The sequence below is a fragment of the Oryctolagus cuniculus genome, chromosome 1 (genome assembly GCF_964237555.1).
Source record: "Oryctolagus cuniculus chromosome 1, mOryCun1.1, whole genome shotgun sequence".
Taxonomy (NCBI): domain Eukaryota; kingdom Metazoa; phylum Chordata; class Mammalia; order Lagomorpha; family Leporidae; genus Oryctolagus; species Oryctolagus cuniculus.
This window is the reverse complement of record NC_091432.1, coordinates 196,726,329-196,741,926: the sequence shown is the minus strand read 5'-3', so window position 1 is coordinate 196,741,926 and position 15,598 is coordinate 196,726,329. Positions and strand designations below refer to the sequence as shown.

Below are 15,598 nucleotides of genomic sequence, written 5' to 3'. Positions count from 1 at the left end.
ACCCAGCTGTTGCAGGTGTCTGTGGAATGAAATCAGCAGATGGAAGCTCTGTTTCTTAGCCTAAAAACAAACAAACAAACAAAAAAACACAACTCTATTGTAGACAAATATTTGCTGACAAGGACAGAGATTACAAATACAGTAAGACAGGGACCAAAGCTGTGGCAGAATGGGTAAAGCCGCCACCTACAGTGCTGTCATCCCATATGGGCACCAGTTCAAGTCCTGGCTGCTCCACTTCAGATCCAGCTCTCTGCTATGGCCTGGGAAAGCAGTAGAAGATGGCCCAAGTGCTTAAGCCTTCACACCCACATGAGACCTCAAAGAAGCTCCTGGCTCCTGGCTTCAGATGGGCCCAGTTCCGGCTGTTGTAGCCATCTGGAGAGTGAACCAGTGGACAGAAGACCTCTCTCTCTGTCACTCTGCCTTTCAAATAAATAAATCTTTTAACAAAACAAAACAAAAAAACAAATATAGTAAGATAAAAAAACCTATGGAACCTATGGAAAATCATTAAGTTCAGGGGTTGGTCCTGTGGCACAGCAGGTTAAGTCACTGTGATACAGCATGCCCAATGAGGGCTGGTTTGAATCCTGGCTACTCATTTCCAATTCAGCTCTCTGCTAACGCACTTGGTAGAGCAGCAAAGAATGGCTCAAGTGATTGGACCTCTGCACCCACATAGGAGACCCAAATGGAGTTCCAAGCTCCTAGTTCTGGCCTGCCCTAGCTCCTGCCATTGTAGCCATTTGGGGACTGAACAAGCAGATGAAGATGTCTGTCTATCTCTGTAACTCTCTTTCAAACAAATAAATAAACCTTAAAAAAATTAGGTTCAGTAGTATCCCACTTTTATTCTAGGAAAAAAAATGCAAATATATAATCTTGCACAGTGTTAACTGTCAGAAAGTGACACTGGGGCTGGTGCTGTGCCGCAGCGGGCTAAACCACCATTTACAGAGCCGGCATCCAATAGCGGTGCTGGTTCAAGATCCAGCTGCTCCACTTCCAATCTGCTCCCTACTAATGTGCCTGGGAAAGCAGCAGAAGATGGTCCACGTGCTTGGGCTGAGACACCCACGTGGGAGACCTAGAAGAAGCTTCTGGCTTTGGCCTGGACCCAGCCCTGGCTGTTGTGGCCATTTGGGGAATGAACCAGAGGATGGAAGATATCTCTCTTTTGTTCTCTCAGATTATTTCACATAAATATTTTATAAAAAAAGGCGTGTGGGAATTGGCATTGTGGCATAATGGGTAAAGCTGTTATTCGCAGTGCCAGCATCCCATATGAGCACTGGTTCAAGTCCCAGCTGCTCTGTTTCTGATCAAGCTCTCTGCTAATGGCCTGGGAAAACTGTAGAGGTGGTCCAAGTGCTTGGGACCCTGCACACACAGGGGAGACCCAGAAGAAGCTCCTGGCTTGTGGTTTCAGATCGGTCCACCTCTGGCCATTGCAGCCATTTGGGGAGTTAACCAGCAGATGAAATACCTCTCTCTCTGCCTTTCAAATAAATAAATCTTTTTTTTTAAAAGTGTGTGTCTATAATGGACAATTTAATTTCAATCTTTTGGTTTTGTCTCTATTTTTCTTTTTTATTTAATAAATGTATATCACTTTGTAACATCAAAAAAAAAATCAAGTTATTTTTCACTTGTAACAAGAGCCCCTGGCACAACAGGCAGCTGTCACAGCATGACTACTGAGCAGTGAAGAATCACAAAGCAGCATCCTAATGCCAGGCTATGAGCAGGCTATGAGGCAATGAGGCTATGAGGCAAGATGGGCTCACCTGGATGGTCACAGTCATGAATCCTGGCACATGTCTGGGTACACTCAGGGGGCCTCGTACCACAGGGAACTGGAGGGTAGATCACTGATGCACCACAGTGGCAAGTCAATTCATCAAAACCTGGTGGGACAGCAGGTGAGACAACACCACCTTCCATGAGTCTGGGATGTGTATATATGTTCACCGCGCGCACACTTTCTTTGCTTGTAGTTTTAGAAGAGAATTTGGGAGGGGAGGTGGGCTTTTTTTTTTTTTTTAATAAAAAGCATTTTTATTTTATTAAAGTTGAGCTGGTGGGGCTGGTGGTGTGGTGCAGCAGGTTAATTCTCTGTTTGCAGTGCCAGCATCCCCTATGGGCACCAGTTCAAGTTCTGCCTCCTCCACTTCTGATCCAGCTCCCTGCTAATGTACCTGGAAAAGCAGCGGAGGATGGCCCAAGTACCTAGGTCCCTGAACCCATATGGGAAACCCAGAAGCTCCTGGCTCCTGGCTTTGGACCAGCCCAGCCCAGCTCCGGCCATTATGGCCATCTGAGGAGTAAACCAGTGGATGGAGGACCTTTCTGTTTCTCCCTCTCTCTGTAACTCTGCCTTTCAATTAAATAACTAAATCCTTAAAAAATAAAGTTGAGCTGGTGACAAAGACATGGACAAATATGAAGTGTTCCATTTACCACTCTGAGCCTGACAACTTCCCAATACTCTTCCCGGCATGTTTCTGATTTGACTGGAGGTTTCATTAATGACTACGAGTTTTAGTATTGTAATATGAAATCTGTCAACATTGTAAAGATCTGAATAATCCAATGAATGTTTAATTCCAAATGATCAATGCATACTATTATGTATGGGTTAAAAGTACAAGAGAGATCAGTGAAATTTAATATCACAGAGAACAACAACAAAAATACTAAGTACTTCTTGAAACAAAGTTAAACTTGGTGTAATATCAAAGAATATCTACAGTTATTTGAAATTCTTTTTAATTTTTAAGATTTTATTTACTTATTTGATAAAGAGAGCAAGGTCTTCCACCTGCTGGTTCACTCCCCAGATTATCGCAACAGCAAGAGCTGTGCTGATCCAAAGCCAGGAGCCAGGAGCTTCTTCCGGGTCTCCCATGTGGGTGCAGGGTCCCAAGTGCTTGGGTCATCTTCCACTGCTTTCTCAGGCCATGGCTGAGAGCTGGATTGGATGAGGAGCAGCTGGGACTAGAACTGGTGCCCATACAGAATGCCGGCACTGCAGGCGGAGGATTAACCTACCATGCCACAGCGCTGGCCCTGAAAAAACCTTTAAAGTACACTTTCCTTTTCAAATTATCTGTGTGAAGCTGAATTTTTCAAGTATACTGCAATAGATTGAATGCAGAAGCAGCTATGAAAATCCAGTTACCTTTATCAAACTAGGCATCTACTGTTTTTACTATTTTCTTGGAAAATATAATTTTTAAAAAAAGTTACTATTATTTTTAATTAAATAAATTATTCTAAAAATATTCTCAGTTTTGGGGTCATGGTGTAGTGGGTAAAACCGCTGCCTGCAGTACTGGAATCCCACATGGCCACCAGTTTGAGTCCTGGCTGCTCCATTTCCAATCCAGCTCCCTGCTAATGTGCCTGGGAAAGCAGCGGAAGATGGCCCAAGTCCTTGGTCTCTTACACCCATGTGGTAGACACAGAAGTTCCAGGCTTCTGGTTTCAGACTGGCCCACTTCCAGCTGTTGTGGCCATTTGGGGAGTGAACCAGCAGATGGAAGCACCTCTCTCTGCCTCTGCTTCTCTTTAATTGCCTTTCAAATAATTACATATTTAAAGAAAGAAATTCTCAGTTTTCATTAGTAGTAGAGTAGACTTAGGTACATATAATTAAAATAAAAAGAACTCTTTGGTATCCTCTATCATTTCTAAAATGTATATGAGTTCTAAAACCCAAAAGTTGTCAAACTGCTGCTAAAAATACAGAGAAAGAAGAATGCTGAGGACAGAACCTAGGCAGGCAGCAGAGGAGAAATTTTTGAATGATCCAGGCCTCATTTCAAGATCATTGTTCACATTCTGCTTCATACAACCAGGGACTATAACACAGCACTAGAAAGAACATTTTTTGTGCCAACATATCTGAAATGCTAAGGCTTGGTTCAATATTCATATGAATCTAAGTAAAACAAACCCTCAAAATATATTATTTCTGATTTTCTAGAAAATTTTTATAGTAAAGACACCGACTTGCTTGCCAGCATGCCTGGCAGTTCCCACGATGACAAGGTTCTTCACACCTATGAAGACCACACCGGAGTTTCCTCCCACAAATCAAGGGACACTTGTGCTCCTTATCCTGAGAAAAGAGATTTATGTTTGTTCACACAATCATCTCTATTTTGTACTTTCCTTAAACAGCAGTAAGATGAACAAAGTCTGACATACACGGATGAACTGATGTCTGGGAAGAGCTTCAAAAAATCCAGCGATGGGCAGTATGTGAGATACGGGTGAAACAAGGCCAGTCATGAGTTAGTCACTTCTGAAACTGAGGTTGCATACTGAGGTGTCAATGTCCAAGCTTGTTTTGTCTACAGTTGAAACTCCATAAAGTAAGGGGAAGACTCTAAGCTTATGAATCTTGGTATTCAGCACAATTTATCACTCTTTACCTTGTCAATATACAAATTTTTAATATAACAATTCTGTACTTTATATACATACATAAATGTATAAATGTAATACCTTGCTACTGGTACTGTGCTATCTTGCTGCTCTATCAAATGCCAACCTCATTTTGTCTCCTGGCCTGGCTGAAGGAGTAGCACAAGAAACCTGAAGCCTAAGTTGCCAGGTACAGGCCAGGCTGTGGAAAAATCTCTGGCAGGGCCTGAGGTCTCCTGTCGTTCCTCTTTCTCCTCCATGTTACCACTGGATGCCCCAGCTGACTACCTGACCTGGCTGAGGCCTAAAACGGCCCAGCCTGTCTCTTTGCTGAGAGGGTGTGGGGACTGTGAGAGCTCTCTGACTGGTGCTTAGGTCTTTTCACAGTGATTTCCAAATCTGGGCTGCTTTCCAGAAGGCTGAAGCTTCCAAAGCCCAACCACGATGAACGGAATCTGATCATCCTAAGATAAGTCCACTTACCACACAGCATATCTCGTTACACTTGTGCCGTCCACACAACCGTTTCTTGTTACATCGCTTGTCACACATAAATGTAGCATCTGCTATGACCAATTAAAGAGAAAAGAAAAACAGAGAAAGGATATGAATATTGAGCCACCAAATAACTGAGTGATCATAGCCTGAATAAAAAGATAATAATATAAATAGATTAGTAATAGTGAAAATGCATATTAATATGTCATTTTTCACCCATCGAATGATCAAAAAATAGCAAATAGCAAGACCAATTTAATATATGGTGTGGATGAAGGTATGGAAAAAAAGGTACGCGCATACACAGAAGATGGGCATATAAACTGCTGCAGTACATATGTATATCAAAAAAGGAAGTTGCAGGCCGGTGCCGCGGCTCACTTGGCTAATCCTCTGCCTGCAGCGCTGGCACCCTGGGTTCTAGTCCCAACTGGGGCGCCGGATTCTGTCCCGGTTGCTCCTCTTCCAGTCCAGCTCTCTGCTGTGGCCCAGGAAGGCAGTGGAGGATGGCCCAAGTGCTTGGGCCCTGCACCCTCATGGGAGACCAGGAATTTGGAGCCGCAACCGGGACTAGAACCCGGGGTGCCGGCGCCGCAGGCAGAGGATTAACCTAGTGAGCTGTGGCGCCGGCTAATTCTATTTTCCACGAACCTTTTGAAGTACCCTCATATATAACCCAACTATCAAAATATAGACAATTACCTTCATCCCAGAAAATTCCCTCATGTCCCTGCCCTTTCATACCTTCACTTTTGAGACTGGTACATGGAAGCTCCTATGGAGAAAGAAAAACAAATACAGTAACGATATTAGGAATAACTGAAACAACAACTATAGTATAATGCTACATATATCACACATATTCCATATATCCTGTATTCTCTGATAGCTGCTTATTACTACCAACTAAACCTGACTGCAGCTAGCCCAATCCCTTTATTAACATGCCTCACTCACAACAAGACCTCAGGTTTACTGACTTCCCATATATAAACAGTCCTAACAATCTTTGCGGTCTGGTCTCTAAATTCACAGCAGATTAGGTAATTATAAATGATGAATGGAAACAGGGCTGCTAAAGGTATGCAAAACAAATATAATTATTGGACAGGGTACAGACAGAAGAAGCCATAAAAAGCAAATGTTAAGAACTAAAAATAGGGGCTAACACTATGGCATAGTGGGCTAAGCCTCTGCCTGAGGCACCAGCATTTCATATAGGTGCTGGTTCGAGTCCCACCTGCTCCACTTCCAATCCAGCTCTCTGCTATGCCCTGGGAAAGCCACGGAAGATGGCCCAACTCCTTGGGCCCCTGCACCCACATAAGGTTTCTGGAAGAACTTCCTGGCTCCTGGCTTCAGATCAGCTCAGCTTTGGCCGTTGCAGCCATTTGAGAAGTGAATCAGCACATGAAAGACCTTTCTCTCTGCCTCTCAAATAAATAAATAAATAAATAAATCTTAAGGGAAAAAAAGAGAAAGAACTAAAAATAGGTAACAGTCTGGTGCCACTTACCACAGAGGTGAACATCTCTACACCCTCAGGGGCACCCTGACCATACCAACAAACTGTAGCAAAGTGAACCAGCAGCTCCTTGGCCTCTGAAGTTTTATTACTGTGGTTTCAAATATGTGAGTGGCCCCATGGGTCTATCACATGTAATTGTACTGAGGCATGATCCCAAAGAGCATGTAGCCAGGCTGGTGTGGAGGGACTGAGTCCAGCAGTGAAATGAGCTTGGCTGGCTGTCCAGCAGCATCTACACCTGAATTTCACTTTGATATAATTTACAAGTTGCTATCTACCCAAAAACATCCCTTCTTGTAAAAATGACTGAGGAAAAAAGCAGCCACAAGATTTGGTAACAGATGTGAAGAAGTCTGAGAAATTGAACGTTGTCAGTGAAAAAAATACACATTTTAGATAAAACATGAGTTAGCTGAGATTGAAGATAAGAAAAAGTTCCCTATGTGCTCTTTATAGATTGAAATTGCTTGAGTAAATGTGCCTGTCAATACCAGTAATGGACACTACACAAGAAATTACATGGTGGAGTGGTATCTAAAAATGTGAGGAAAGACAGAACTCCCACTAATCCCTGTACATGAATTACCAATAAAAACTTGGCGCATTCTTTATAAGGGGTACTAAGAGAGAGCATACAAAAATGCACAGACTCCCCACCAAAGTGATGAAAACAACCTTTGAGGTTTTAAGAAATGTTTCATTTATCTGGAAAACTCACTTATGTGGAAAAGCTCATTCCATTACAAAAAGTATTCATGCAAAACCTAGTTAAACAATGAGGCACACCAGGTTCTAGTCCCGGTCAGGGCGCTGGATTCTGTCCCGGTTGCCCCTCTTCCAGGCCAACTCTCTGCTGTGACCTGGTAAGGCAGTGGAGGATGGCCCAAGTGCTTGGGCCCTGCACCCCATGGGAGACCAGGAGAAGCACCTGGCTCCTGCCTTTGGATTAGCGCGGTGCACTGGCCACAGCGCACCAGCTGTGGCGGCTATTGGAGGGTAAACCAACGGCAAAAGGAAGACCTTTCTCTCTGTCTCTCTCTCTCACTATCCACTCTGCCTGTCAAAACAAACAAACAAACAAACAAACAAAAAAAACACAACAACTCATACTGGTAATGATTGGGCTCTTCTAGCAATTATATAAGACTTTACTCCAAAATATACATGGCTTTTCAAGAATACACTCACTGCCATGGGGTCCACTATTTGAGGCAGTGAGGACAAAGAAGAAAGAACACAGAGGAAGGGACTGCAGAGCAGAAAAAGTAAATTGACAGCAGCGCTCTCTGGTTTACCCATCCCAGCTTTGTAATTTTTGTTCAAAAAGAGCAACTTGGGGCATTGCTAAATTAATGATTAATCAATCGCACAGCTTTTAATTTGGCATTTATGAAGTAAAAAGTGGCCCTGTACTCCATATTCAAAATACCTCCATTGCCCCATATATACTGTGATTTCTGATGGAAAAAAAACCCTCATAGAATATACAACTTTTGTCTCATAAATTATATCACTTTTACATCTTTTCCCTTTTTATCCTTAAGTCTACTATTAACTTCCAATTTATGGAATCATTATCAAGTTGGTAAAGCTGCCTAGACCTTGGGCTACATTTAACCAATAGAACTAACTATCCAGAATTCACATCCAATGCTCAGTATGTTCCACACACTGGGTCACCCTAGGACTTCCACAGGAAGACTTCCTGCCTCTTCTCATTACAGACACAGGAATGGGCACTTACTCTAACCCCTTTATAACATCAAATCAAATCAAAACTACCTAGAGTAGAAAGTAGAAACTGACAAAACAGCTGTACAGTGAAGAATTAACATTACCCAAACGGGTCTGGCCTTTGCACTTGGCTTCTGAGAGGCAGTGTCTAGGCTTTACGGACGCCATGCCTGTTAGGAATGTCACTGTGGCCTTGCATCGCTAGGTGGTCTTCTACTACTACTACTACTACTACTGAGTTGTCAGCAGGCTGGTCATACTGAATAGTCTTAGAGTAGACTTCTGGAGATTGGAGCCCGAGATCAGACACATGGGCAGTCAAACCTATGTCCTCAATCAAGCTCCAATTAAAAACTCTGAACACGCATGCTTGAGTGTTTCCCAGGCTGGCAATCTTCCATATCATCCTACGCTGACATGGGAAAAGTAATGCTGTCCTGACTCCACAGGGAGAAGACAAGTGAAACTCCACATGTACTTTCATGGAGTCTGGAGTCTGCTCTTGGTTCAATTTAATCTATCTTTTCCTTATAATAAAACCATAACCATGTTTTTATTCAGTAAGTTTGGTGAATCTTTCCACCAAATTATAAAGCCTTGAGGGTGGTCTTGGGGACCATGGAACTTGTAGCTGGTATCCAAGGTGGATAGTCCTATAGATTGTTCTAATTTAGCAGTTATCTAAACTCTTGCACTGGGTGTCAGAAGTGAGGGCAGTGTGTGGACTGGGTTTCCTTTTTTTTTTTTATTCAAAGGGCAGAAATATATAGAGAGAGACAATGAGAGAGATCTTCCATCTGCTGGTTTACTCCCCAAATGGCCACAATGGCCAGGGCTGGGACAGACTGAAGCCAGCAGCCAGCTTCTTCCAGGCCTCCTACATGGGTGCTGGAGCCCAAGTACTTGGCCCATACTCTGCTGCTTTCCCAGTCTATTAGCTGGGAGCTGGATCAGAAGTGGAGAAGCCAGGACTCAATAAAGGATGCTGGGGCCGGCGCTGTGGCTCACCAGGCTAATCCTCCGCCTTGCGGCGCCGGCACACCGGGTTCTAGTCCCGGTCGGGGCGCCGGATTCTGTCCCGGTTGCCCCTCTTCCAGGCCAGCCCTCTGCTGTGGCCAGGGAGTGCAGTGGAGGATGGCCCAGGTGCTTGGGTCCTGCACTCCATGGGAGACCAGGAAAAGCACCTGGCTCCTGGCTCCTGCCATCGGATCAGCGCGGTGCGCTGGCCGCAGCGCGCCGGCCGCGGCGGCCATTGGAGGGTGAACCAACGGCAAAGGAAGACCTTTCTCTCTGTCTCTCTCTCTCACTGTCCACTCTGCCTGTCAAAAAAAAAAAAAAAAAAAAAAAAAAAAAAAAAGGATGCTGGGATTGCAGGTGGTGGCTTTGCCCGCTACACCTTGGCACTGAACCGTCTTCTTAGTTAGCTAACTCCTTGCAACAGAGCCACTGTTCCTCTTTTCAGGCACTGAGCATCATCACACTTGTATTTAGCAGATCTATTCGCATCTGTCCTACTCCCACTATGGGTTTCTGAGACAGGAGAACTGCATACCTACATCATGTAACTGGCCCACAGTATGTATCAGTATGTATTAGCTGGATTCAGTGAATCATACATAATATGGAAATAGAACTGAGGTTCACCGATGGCAACAACTCTAGCATTGTTTGGATTTACCTTTGTTCTGAAAGAGCATCTGCAGGAAATAACTGATGTGCGAGAACATGGTCCACAGTCTCCTTCATGGCAGAACTTTTCACAGGTATGAATGAAATCTTTAATAAAAATGAAAAGAGGAGTGAAATTTACTACTCATTTTCATGTTCCCCAAATCACTGGCCACACTGGTCTTCCACCTCTCGTCCCTGCAATTCCAGAATCAGAGTTGAGGGAAGAAGGACACAGTTGATGTTTCTTTCCCAGTCATCCCTTCAACTGCAGGCTTGGCCGCTTCTGGTAAGAACAGATCCCAGCACAATCACTGGAACATGCTGTGACGTAATGGTATTTTCCCCAAGTAAAAGAACAGATTTTCTTTCTTTAGGCCGTAAGCCTCCAGATCTAAGATTTAGATCTCCCTAAAACTGAAGCCCTGGATAATGTCACTGATATACTCTTGATTCTGAAAGCCAGCTGAGGATCACAAAGAATCTGTAATTTCACAGATGTTCACTCGGCTAAACTAAATTTAGGGCAAGTCTTGTTTTAAGGACCCCTTGGGGATCTTTTTTTTTGACTACCATTCACATGATGCATTTTTCCATCCTTTAACTTTTTACTTCTTTCTTTAGCTCTAAAGTTTCTCTGTTCAAGATAGCATGGAATTAGACTTTTAAAATACAGTCTGAAAAAAAATTCTCTGCTTTGGTTCATTTAACTCACTCACATTTATTTATTTTTTTAAACAAACATCTTTTAGTTCACTTCCATAAAGTTTTTTTTCTTTAAAGATTTATTTATTTATTTGAAAGGCAGAGTTACAAAGAGGCTGAGGCGGGGCGTGGGGGGGGTAGGGGAAGAGAGAGAGAGAGAGAGAGAGAAAGAGAGAGAGGTCTTCCATCTGCTGGTTTACTCCTCAAATGTCCACAACAGCCACAGCTGGGCCAATCCGAAGCCAGGAGCCAGAAGCTTTCTCTGGGTCTCCCACGTGGGTGTAGGGGCCCAAGCACTTGGGCCATCCTCACCACCTTTCCCAGGTCATAGCAGAAAGCTGAATCAGAAGAGGAGCAGCTGGAACTAGAACTGGTGCCCATATGGGATGCCGGCACCACAGGCAGAGGATTAAAAGTATTGCGCCACAGCACTGGCCCTACTGTGCTTTTTTAAGTTATTTTCTTAATGGTTGCTGTCGTACGTACCACAAACATCCCAGTAGAAGCTAATCCAGACTTAAATCCAGTGAGATATTGAAGCTTCACTCCTATGTGAGGTGACTTCAAAAAGTTCATGGAAAATGGAATTAAAAGACAAACATAAAAATACAAACTTTCTTCTCGATATAAATCCTATCAAGTTCAAAACACCTGCAAGTGACACTTGGAAGTGACAATCAAGCCATTTAGCCCATTGTGAAGGAACTGAGGGTCCTGGGAATTTAACCATGCCAATGTAGGTTTTTTACATTATTAAATGAAGAAAAATGGGTGCTTTTAAAAATTTTTTATGTTTAGGAAACAAAAGAGTCAGGAGGAGCCCTATCAGACGTTTGAAGGTTTTCCTTTGAAGCTATGGCACCTGCCCTTGTTTAATGAAAGGAATGAGCAGGAGCATTACTATAATGAAGAAGAACTAGACATTCTTCTGTTAAAACTTGGGCTTTCTCAAAACACTCTCATAATAAGCGAAGTTATTGTTCCTTGGCCCTCCAGAAAGTCTACAAGCAAAACACTGTTGTGATGACCGCTACTCTTGACCAGTCCACTTCTGCCTTGATTGGACTATTTCCACCTCTTGGTAGCTGTTGCTTTGACTGTGCTTCGTTTTCAGGGTTGTACTAGTAAAGTAATGCTTCATCTCCTGTTACAGTTCTTCAAAGAAATGCTTTAGGATCTTGATCCCATTCATTTAGAATTTCCACTGAAAGCTCTGCTCTTGAATGTAGCCGATATGAATGCTACAGTCTTGGCACCCATCAAATAGAAAGTTTGGGACCGGCCTTCTGGCAAAGTCAGTAAAGTTGCTGCTTGCAATGCTGGCGTCCCATATGGGCACTGGTTTGAGTTCCAGCAGCTCCACTTCTGATCCAGCTCCCTGCTCAACTGCCTGGGAAAGCAGTGGAGGATGGCCCAAGTGCTTGGGCCCCTATACCCATGTGGGAGATCCACAAGAAACTCCTGGCTCTGCTTGGCCCAGCCCTGGGTGTTGTGGCTATTTGGGAAGTGAACCAACAGATGGAAGATCTCTTTCTGTCTCTCCCTCCCTCTGTGTAACTTTGTCTTTTTACCAATCCAAAGCCAGGAGCCAGGAGCTTCTTCTGGGTCTCCCATGACGGTGCAGAGGCCCAAGGACTTGGCCCATTTTCTACTGCTTTCCTGGGCCATAGCAGAGCTGGATCGGAAGTGGAGCAGCTGGGACTTGAACGGGCACCCATATGGGATGCCAGTACTGCAGGCAGTGGCTTTATCTGCTATGCCACAGCACTGGCCCTGGCCTTTCAAATAAATAGATTCTAAAAAAAATGAAAGCAGTTCAATTTTTCAAGCCAAACCAAGTGATATGTCTATATTGTTGGCCATTGTTTGTGCAGTTAACTGTCAGTTCCCTCTTTTTTTAAAGATTTACTTATTTATTTGAAAGGCTGAGTTAGAGAGGGACAGGCAGAGGCAGAGGCAGAGAGAGAATTCTTCCATCTGTTGGTTCATTCCCCAAATGACTATTAATGTCCAGGGTTGGGCCAGACTGAAGCCAAGAGCCAGGAGCTTATTATTGGGTCTCCCATGTGGGTGCAGGGGCCCACTGGGCCATCTGCTGCTGCTTTCCCAGGAGCATTAGCAGGGAGCTGGATCAGAAGTATAACAGCTAGGACTCAAACCAGCGCCCATATGCGATGCAGGCATTGCAGATGGTGGCTTAACCTGCTATGCCACAGCAACAGCCCCTAACTGTCGGCTCTCTTTAATTGGCACATAAGCTAGATGGATTTTTTCCTTGTCAACTAAAGTGGATGGTCTGTTGCTACGGGCTTCATCTTCAAAATTGTCTCGTCCCTTCTTAAAACGAATTATTCATTATAAACTGATTTCTTTGTCACAATTTTCCCCATAAACTTTATTATTTTTCTTCCTTTTTTTTTTTTTTGTGGACCCTGTTTATTAACTGACTGGAAAACCAGACACCTCAGCAGTCCAGGAGGGACTGGAAGGGCTTAATCTTCCCAGTCTTTGCCAGCCTCTAGCCTTCCCTGCCCTTCTTGGAGTTCTTCACGCGGCCTGGGAGGTCACTCCTATAAGAGTGCAGGGAGAAGTCAATGTGCCTCTGGGAGTCCTGGTGCATGATGAAGGACAGGATGTTCACCACCTACTTGTGGACCCTGATATGGCACTGGCAGATTAGCATGCAGGCATGGTGGATGAACTTGGCAGGGCCTGGCCTGAAGATCTGGGTCTGCACACGCCCCTCCAAGAAATCCTCCATCTTCAAGCCCAGGATGCAATCCAGCTTTATGTTATCCTTGTCCAGCATCCCGAAGTAGACCAGCTGCTGCAGCAGGATGTTGCCTTCCAACAGCCACTGTGGGGCCTTCTGGTCCAGTGTCAGCAGCTCCCCGGCAGCCTTGTGGATCTCAGCCAGGTAAATTTGACCCTCCGCACATCACGCTTGTTCTAGAGCCCATACTTGCAGATCAGCTTCAGTTCTTGGTTGAAGCAGAACTTCTTGAAGTGTCACATTAAATTTTGTAACAAACCCAGCTCCAGGCCACTGGCGTGTTGGCTCTATCTATTGGTCTGTGCCTAAATGAAAGATCCCATAAGTGCAAAAGGGCTGTCCCTATAAACTTTCTGTAAAGCATCAGTAATTTCACCATTCTTTTCTTTTGTTAACAGAGAGACAGAGGCAGAGGCAGAGGCAGAGAGAGAGAGAGAGAGACAGGTCTTCCATCTGCTGGTTTACTTCCTAGATGGCTGCAATAGCTGGAGCTGGGCCAATCTGAAGCCAGGAGCCAGGAGCTTCTTCCCAGTCTCCCACGTGGGTTCAGGGACCCAATCACTTGAGCCATCTTCCACTGCTTTCCCAGGCCATAGCAGAGAACTGGATCGGAAGTGGAGCAGCCAGGATTCAGAGTGGTGCCCATGTGAGATGCCAGCACTGCAGGTGGTGGCTTTACCCACTACGCCACAGTGCTGTCCCAGTAATTTCACCATTCTTCCACTAAGTTTAACTTATATTTATTTTATGTTCTTGCATCAATTTTAACAGGATTCACATTGGTCTGTTAAGGGTTCTTTTTCAACTGACATCTTACCTTTCTTAGTGCCTCGAACTAGATCTCCTTGGACATATTATAAAAATTTAGCATTGGCCGGCGCTGCGGCTCACTAGGCTAATCCTCCGCCTTGCAGCACCGGCACACCGGGTTCTAGTCCCGGTTGGGGCACCGGATTCTGTCCTGGTTGTCCCTCTTCCAGGCCAGCTCTCTGCTGTGGCCAGGGAGTACAGTGGAGGATGGCCCAAGTGCTTGGGCCCTGCACCCCATGGGAGACCAGGATAAGTACCTGGCTCCTGCCATCGGATCAGCGCGGTGCACTGGCCACAGCGCGCTGGCCACGGTGGCCATTGGAGGGTGAACCAACGGCAAAAGGAAGACCTTTCTGTCTGTCTCTCTCACTGTCCACTCTGCCTGTCCAAAAAAAAAAAAAAAAAAAAAAAAAAAAAAAAAATTAGCATAGAGGTCAACGTTACGGTGCAGTGGGTTCAGCTGTCACCTGCAATGCCAGAATTCCATATGAGCTCCAGTTTGAGTCCTGGCTGCTCTACTTCCAATCCAGCACCCTGTTAATGTACCTGGGAAAGCAGATGAGGATAGCCCAAGTACTTGAGCCTTTGCCATCCAGACTCCTGGCTTTTGCCTGGCTCAGTCCAGACCATTGTGTCCACTTTGAGGAGTGAGTCAACAGATGGGAAGATCCCTTTCTTTGTAACTCTGCCTTTTAAATAAATCAATCTTTTAAATATATATGTATATTACATTTTTATGTTTTTTCCTTCCAAAGAAACCTTTTATTTAATGAATACAAATTTCTTAAGTACAACTTTAGGAATATAGTTATTCTTCCCACCACACCTACCCTCCCAATCCCATTCTCCATTAAGATTCATTTTCAATTAACTTTATACACAGAAGACCAACTCTATATTAAGTAAAGATTTCAACAATTTGCACACACACACACACACACACACACAGAGAACAAGTTTTAGAGTTAATTCTCATAATACAACTCACTGGGGACAGAAGTCCTGCATGGGAAGCACATGCACAATGACTCCTTTTCTTTTTTTTTCTTTTTCTTTTTTTTTTTTTTTTTGACAGGCAGAGTGGACAGTGAGAGAGAGAGACAGAGAGAAAGGTCTTCCTTTGCTGTTGGTTCACCCTCCAATGGCTGCCGCGGCCGGCACGCTGCGGCCGGCGCACTGCGCTGATCCGATGGCAGGAGCCAGGAGCCAGGTGCTTTTCCTGGTCTCCCATGGGGTGCAGGGCCCAAGCACTTGGGCCATCCTCCACTGCACTCCCTGGCCACAGCAGAGAGCTGGCCTGGAAGAGGGGCAACCGGGACAGAATCCGGCGCCCCGACCGGGACTAGAACCTGGTGTGCCGGCGCCGCTAGGCGGAGGATTAGCCTAGTGAGCCGCAGCGCCGGCCTCCTTTTCTTAATTTAACAATTTTTATTTATTTATTTTTTATT

At 44.6% G+C, this 15,598-nt stretch overlaps 1 protein-coding gene across 2 annotated transcripts in view; it reads right to left on the bottom strand.

Annotated features, from left to right (window-relative positions):
* NFX1 (nuclear transcription factor, X-box binding 1) overlaps positions 1-15,598 on the bottom strand; it is a 69,029-nt gene that overhangs the window by 19,203 nt on the left and 34,228 nt on the right. The window contains exons 10-14 of one of the 2 annotated variants that reach the window (XM_070053311.1): positions 9,873-9,970; positions 5,677-5,707; positions 4,918-4,997; positions 4,018-4,126; positions 1,791-1,910 (exon numbers count right to left, since the gene is read on the bottom strand). In XM_070053311.1, coding sequence (XP_069909412.1) covers positions 1,791-1,910; positions 4,018-4,126; positions 4,918-4,997; positions 5,677-5,707; positions 9,873-9,970 — 438 coding nt within the window. Of the gene's footprint in view, positions 1-1,790; positions 1,911-4,017; positions 4,127-4,917; positions 5,001-5,676; positions 5,708-9,872; positions 9,971-15,598 lie in introns of both variants that reach the window. The other variant, XM_070053310.1, reaches the window with a different exon arrangement.